This window comes from Alosa pseudoharengus, unplaced genomic scaffold (genome assembly GCF_046254945.1).
Source record: "Alosa pseudoharengus isolate Yale_2024_CS ecotype anadromous, Long Island Sound unplaced genomic scaffold, YU_APseudo_1.1 YU_APseudo_1.1_scf_25, whole genome shotgun sequence".
Taxonomy (NCBI): domain Eukaryota; kingdom Metazoa; phylum Chordata; class Actinopteri; order Clupeiformes; family Clupeidae; genus Alosa; species Alosa pseudoharengus.
Genome location: NW_027468696.1, coordinates 264,036 through 271,372, shown reverse-complemented (window position 1 = coordinate 271,372; position 7,337 = coordinate 264,036). Strand labels below are relative to the sequence as shown.

General features: G+C 38.4%; 1 protein-coding gene across 1 annotated transcript in view; it reads right to left on the bottom strand.

Moving 5' to 3' along the window:
* Positions 1–322: 322 nt before the first annotated feature.
* Positions 323–7,337, bottom strand: part of LOC143099154 (uncharacterized) — a 29,355-nt gene continuing 22,340 nt past the window's right edge. The window contains exons 5-7 of the mRNA XM_076262231.1: positions 4,578–4,613; positions 3,535–3,570; positions 323–2,305 (exon numbers count right to left, since the gene is read on the bottom strand). Of these exons, the coding sequence (XP_076118346.1) occupies positions 867–2,305; positions 3,535–3,570; positions 4,578–4,613 (1,511 nt within the window). The 3' untranslated portion in view covers positions 323–866. The remainder of the gene's footprint in view (positions 2,306–3,534; positions 3,571–4,577; positions 4,614–7,337) is intronic.

Here is a 7,337-nt window from a genome sequence, read left to right as displayed (position 1 = left end):
AAACCATGTTCATATAGGTCATTAAAAAAATAAATAAATAAAGTATTTTACCAATCCATTCAGCCCAGTCCTAAGTCCTCTCACTGCTCCTTCTTTCATCTCTTCCTCTTCCCTGATTCTTTCCACACACTCCTTTCTTTTTCTCCTCTCCCACTCTTCTCTGGTCTTTTCTTGAACCTCCTTGATGATGATAGTATACGCCACTTCTTAAAGTCCAGACATATATTTTTTGTTTGTTTGATATAGAAAACATAATATGACACAGCAATAGAAAATACATGTGAAGTACATATTTATTATTTGGTTTATTCTAAAGCTGACATTTAACAAACATATTTTTGGAAAAAACTTAACATATTCCATCATAGATACCAAGCTAGTAGCCCATTGAATTACTTTTAAGGTCCTTGGTCAAGGATCAAAACATTATAATTGAAAAGAATATGAGCAACAAAAGCAATGACTAATAGTACATACAAGTATAAAAGGGCTATAGTTCACAAATGCACATGCAAGCAATTTGTTTTCATTGATATGGAACCTATGGTGTTTGTTAATAACTATTCTCCCATACACATTTATCATCTGTGCTAACTGCTATTTTCTTAAATATTAATATAGCTGTGCTTTTTATGTCAATCTTCTCCATCGGTCCTCCGGAGGTTTTTATGTTTTCCTCTATCCTGATTTTGTCCTCATATTCCCTTTTATTAGCTACCTCTCTATTTTCCTCTTCTGACATATTATCAACTTCCTCTGTTTTTGTCCCTCTTCTGCCATCTTATCAGTTTCCTTTCTATTTTGCATTTTATCTCCTGCCATCTTATCAGCTTTCTCTCTTTTTATTTTCATCTTCTGCAATCTTATCAGCTTCCTCTCTTTACCTCTTCTGCCATCTTATCAGCTTCCTCTCTCTTTTTATTCCCATCTTCTGCCATCTTATCAGCTTCCTCTCTCTTTTCCTCTTCTGCCATCTTATCAGCTTCCTCTGTCTTACCTTCGTCTGCAATCTTATTAGCTTCCTCTTTATTTTCCTCTTCTGCCATCTTGTCAGCTTCATCTTTATTTTGCTTTTTATCTCCTGCCATATTATCAACTTCCTCTCTCTTTTTATTCCCATCTTCTGCCATCTTATCAGCTTCCTCTCTCTTTTCCTCTTCTGCCATCTTATCAGCTTCCTCTGTCTTACCTTCGTCTGCAATCTTATTAGCTTCCTCTTTATTTTCCTCTTCTGCCATCTTGTCAGCTTCATCTTTATTTTGCTTTTTATCTCCTGCCATATTATCAACTTCCTCTCTCTTTTTATTCCCATCTTCTGCCATCTTATCAGCTTCCTCTCTCTTTTCCTCTTCTGCCATCTTATCAGCTTCCTCTGTCTTACCTTCGTCTGCAATCTTATTAGCTTCCTCTTTATTTTCCTCTTCTGCCATCTTGTCAGCTTCATCTTTATTTTGCTTTTTATCTCCTGCCATATTATCAACTTCCTCTCTCTTTTTATTCCCATCTTCTGCCATCTTATCAGCTTCCTCTCTCTTTTCCTCTTCTGCTATCTTATCAGCTTCCTCTGTCTTACCTTCGTCTGCAATCTTATTAGCTTCCTCTTTATTTTCCTCTTCTGCCATCTTGTCAGCTTCCTCTCTATTTTGCTTGTCATCTCCTGCCATCTTATCAGCTTCCTCTCTCTTTTTCTCTTCCTCTTCCCTTATCCTGCCCTGAGTCTCCTGGTACATTTTGTCTGTATAATAATCTCCTCTATTCTTCTCCACCATGGCATCAATCTTCTCCAGCAAATTGTTCACTTGAGTCCGGTCATCTCTTTGTTCATTATTGAAAGCATGATATCCACCACCACATTTGTTGATGATCCCTTGAATTTCATGATTCTGTAACATATGTTCCAAAGGTATTCCTTTTATCTGATCAGCATGAGTGAATAGCACCATGGTGAACTCTGCCGCTCTCTCACTAAAATTATCCTGGATCCACTTCACTGTGTCTCTCTCCTCCTCTGTGAATCTTCGATTCAGTCTGATCACCAGCAGGAACACGTGAGGGCCAGGAAGGGACAGCTTAACACATTCATTTATCTCACTTTTCAGCTCAGCTGTTGTCTTGTCTGTACCAAACACTCCTGGGGTGTCGACCACTGTGATCTTTCTCCTGGCTACCTCTTCACTATGCCTTTCACTGATATTAGAGACAGATCCAAAACCTGAACATTCTTTGAAGACCTGTTTTCCCAGGATGGTGTTTCCTGATGCACTCTTCCCCACTCCAGTTTTACCCAGCAAAACAATCCTAAGGTCTGTAGAGCAACAAGAACAGTGTCAATTTCTCAATTTCTGAAGAATGACCAGTGCAATTGGCCCACAAAAGGTGGCGGTACTGTGGCCTACCCTTACAAAAATGAAATGTTTGCAGCAGATTTGCAGCAAACTTGTGGGTGATTTGTGGGAAACAAATAATTTCACTAGAAACTATTGCCAAAGGTTTGCCAATGATTGCCGCTAGAGGCAAACTTCAAGCTTGTTAAAGGGGTGGTTCAGGATTTTGGACATAGGACCTCATTTCCAAGTAAGCAGGTGTGATATTTATCAGTGGAGACCGTTTTCAACGCGTTTCATCCAGTCCTTCTAATTGCAGAGTTCGTAGGTGCTAGGCTAGCGCAAGTCACCTAGCCCCTAGCGTCCCCATGTTTCTTACCTTGTAACATCCACATTGTCTGCCGAACTTATGCTAACCATTTTGCTAGCTTGTAAACAAATCCATGTGCTTTATTGTTACCTTTTTCCACAGTTTCAAATAGCATAATGCATAATTTCTCCAGCAGAGGGGGAAATCCTGTCAAGTTTCCCTTTAAAATAAGTCTAGAGGACTCCTAACTCACCAAGACCTAAATATACCCTATTCATGCGCCTATAGACCCTTTCAACAAGGTAAACACAAACAATGCTTGAACATTCTATTTGGGCCCCAATCTACTTCCTCTGCATTAAGATAACATATGGAATGTTAAAAAGGAAGTCTTGTGGGGCCAACTATGATGCTGATAATGGAACTCTCTTGAAAGGGTCAATACAGTATTTTTCTCACGCAAATAGGGAAAAAAATGACCTTCACATATCACCATGAAAATTCCTGAGTTGATTACTTACATCAAGACAAACAAAAAATGTATTGTAAGTTTTTTGAAATTGTTTGTTAACATGGGCAAATAGGGCATAATGTAATTATGTATAGCTAATTTGCTAAATACCACGACAACGCTAATAGTCCAGGCAAAGTAAAGTCTGACCTGGTATTATATCTGCCCCCAAACAAAAATGAAACCCTGCATGGAATTTCTCTGGATAAACTGAAGGTAGGGGTGAGCTACCTGTCCGGTATGTTTCGTTTGGTCCTTGGTTAAAATATAATATATGGTTTTTTTTTGCACCAGAGTCTGCTAATGAATATAAACACAAACAAATATGACAGAAGAAAAGAAGAAAAGTATGTTTCATGAGTCAAAAATACACAATGTGATGAATTTACCTGCATGACTTTTAACTCTTTTCATATCATGTGATTCTGTGGAGAAGAATAAGTTAAATTAATGCAGTCAAAACAAATATACTGTATCTTTGAGATAGTTGGATAAGAGAGGAGGGGGTTGGAGGGTGGGGTGATTGAACAGTGCTCTCCCACATCCATGGATGAGGTCAGGAATAAGGCTGCTCTGGGTGTGTATGTGTGCTCCCAGTGTGCACAAACACAAATTCCTCGTACATGCAAGTATACTTGGCATATAAACCTGATTTACACATTCACACACACATATAAGGGATAATGTATAGATAATGGATAGTGCCAGGATAATGTAAAGCATGAAGTGACCGGACTTCTTACGGAGTATTATGAAAGACTTAAATCGGGCCATATTCATACATAATTTTAAGGCTAAAAGTAGCTCCTAACTGGCAAATTTAGAAGCAACTCCTAAAAATAATGGGCGTGTCACTCCTAACTTTAGGACTCCTAATTTTAGACCTAAAAGTAGCACTTAAGTCTGGGACAGCTTGAAATAAGTCGAGAGGACTCCTAACTCACCAAGACCTAAATATACCCTATTCATGCACCTATACAGTATTTTTCTCACGCAAATAGGGAAAAAAATAACCTTCACATATCATCATGAAAATAACAGAGTTAATTACTTACATCAAGACAAACAAAAAATGTATTATACGTTTTTTGAAATTGTTTGTTAACATGGGCAAATAGGGCATAATGTAATTATGTATAGCTAATTTGCTAAATACCACAACGGCGCTAATAGTCCAGGCAAAGTAAAGTCTGACCTGGTATTATATCTGCCCCCAAACAAATTTGAAACCCTGCATGGAATTTCTCTGGATAAACTGAAGGTAGGGGTGAGCTACCTGTCCGGTATGTTTCGTTTGGTCCTTGGTTAAAATATAATATATGTTTTTTTTGCACCAGAGTCTGCTAATGAATATAAACGCAAACAAACATGACAGAAGAAAAGAAGAAAAGTATGTTTCATGAGTCAAAAATACACAAAGTGATGAATTTACCTGCATGACTTTTAACTCTTTTCATATCATGTGATTCTATGGAGAAGAATAAGTTAAATTAATGCAGTCAAAACAAATATACTGTATCTTTGAGATAGTTGGATAAGAGAGGAGGGGGGTGGAGGGTGGGGTGATTGAACAGCGCTCTCCCACATCCATGGATGAGGTCAGGAATAAGGCTGCTCTGGGTGTGTATGTGTGCTCCCAGTGTGCACAAACACAAATTCCTCATACATGCAAGTATACTTGGCCTATAAACCTGATTTACACATTCACACACACATATAAGGTATAATGTATAGATAATGGATAGTGCCAGGATAATGTAAAGCATGAAGTGACCGGACTTCTTACGGAGTATTATGAAAGACTTAAATCGGGCCATATTCATAAAGAATTTTAAGGCTAAAAGTAGCTCCTAACTGGCGAATTTAGAAGCAACTCCTAAAAATAATGGCCGTGTCACTCCTAACTTTAGCACTTAAGTCTGGGACAGCTTAAAAGAAGTCGAGAGGACTCCTAACTCACCAAGACCTAAATATACCCTATTCAGTATTTAGTATTTTTCTCACGCAAATAGGGAAAAAATAACTTTCACATATCATCATGAAAATTACTGAGTTAATTACTTACATCAAGACAAACAAAAAATGTATTATAAGTTTTTTGAAATTGTTTGTTAACATGGGCAAACAGGGCATAATGCAATTATGTATAGATAATTTGCTAAATACCACAACGGCGCTAATAATTTCAATGTATTGATGTTTATAGTGTAATATCACCATTGCCATGGTCTCAAAACACTTAAACAATTATAAAATTAAAAGAAAACTAATTTATAAAATTAAAATTGTATAGTGGAATAAAACAATTGCAATAAAAACATGAACGAATAAATAAGTAAAACAAAACATACAATAAACAACAATAAAAACTGTAAGACAGTAAAGACAGTACATATCCCCTGGAACAATAAAGCAGCAGAGTCCGTGAGACAAGGGTGATCAAAGGGCTAGTGGTTGACCAAAATGCCAAAAAAGAAAGGTTTTTAGTCTGGATTTAAAACAGTCCACAGAGCCCAATTCTCTGATATGTAAAGGGAGGCTATTCCAAAGGGTAGGTGCACGGTATGCAAATGACCTGTGTCCAGCTGATTTCTTCTTTACGGAAGGAACAATCAGATGGCCAGCACTCATAGAGTGCAGAGCACATAATGGTGTGTAGGGCTTAAGGAGCTCGCTCAGGTAAACAGGTGCAAGATTACGCAAGGCTTTGTATGTTAAAAGAAGGATTTTAAAATCGGATCTGGCTTGTATTGGCAGCCAGTGAAGAGAAGCTAGGACTGGTGTAATGTGGCTGTATTTCTTCACTTTCATTAAGACTCTAGCTGCAGTGTTCTGGACAAGCTGGAGACTCCGTGTTGTACTTGCTGGGAGGCCAGAGAATAAGGCATTGCAATAATCAAGTCTTGACAACACAAATGCATGAATCAGTGTTTCGGCATCACGGAGAGACAACATGAATCTAATCTTAGCAATATTGCCTAGATGGTAGAAAGCGGATCGAGTGACCGCTTTGATATGGGGCTGGAAAGTAAGGTTAGAGTCAAATGTAGCACCAAGGTTTTTAACAGTTGGGCTCTCAGAGATAATGCAGTTGTCAATTTTTACAGACAGATCATCGGGCAGGTTATTACTCCTAGTTGGTCTCACTATGAGCAGCTCAGTTTTGTCAGCATTTAACAATAGGAAGTTCATACACATCCATTTCTTAATCTCAATCAGACATGTTTGTAATTTCAATTGTGTAGAATTGTCATTATGCATCACAGGAACATACAATTGAGTATCATCAGCATAACAGTGAAAGTTCACACCAAACTTGCTAATTATGGTGCCTAGTGGTAGCATATAAATGGAAAAAAAGCATAGGGCCAAGTACAGACCCCTGAGGTACACCACATTTTACATCACACTGTTCAGAGTTGGTGTTGTTGAAGGTTACATACTGGGTTCTGTTTGATAGATAAGAGTAAAACCAAGAAAGGACTGACCCTTTGATTCCAATGAGATTCTCAAGACGCCTAAGAAGTATACTATGATCAATCGTGTCAAAGGCTGCACTCAGGTCAAGAAGAAGCAGGAGGGATACTTGGCCAGCATCACTTGCAAGCAATAAGTCATTAGTGACTCTAGTCAAAGCCGTCTCTGTGGAGTGAACAGCCCGGAATCCAGACTGAAATTTCTCAAATAGAGAGTTGTGAGATAAGAGGGCCGTGAGTTGTTCCCCAACAGCCCTCTCAAGAACTTTAGACATGAAGGGCAAGTTGGATACGGGTCTGTAGTTCTGCAGGATTTCTGGGTCCATGTTTGGTTTTTTGAGCAGTGGTTTAATTACTGCTGACTTGAAGGCCTTTGGAACAATACCAAGAGTGAGTGACTTATTAATAATGAGGTGATAAGCACTACTTAGGACAGGGAGAAACTCTTTACACAAAGCAGATGGTATGGGGTCCAACTGGCAGGTTGTAGGCTTTGATATTTTTACTATATTTGTAAAGGCATCCAAAGAGACAGATTCAAACTGAGAGAAAACACAGTCGGGATGCAGAGCTAATCCATCAATATCTGTAGTGTCTGAGACGTCAATTTTCTCTCTAATCAAATACATTTTTGACATAAAAAAGGTAATGAAGTCGTCAGCAGTGAATTCTGTGCTAGAGACGGGGGCATGTGATCTTGTGAGTTTGCTGACAGT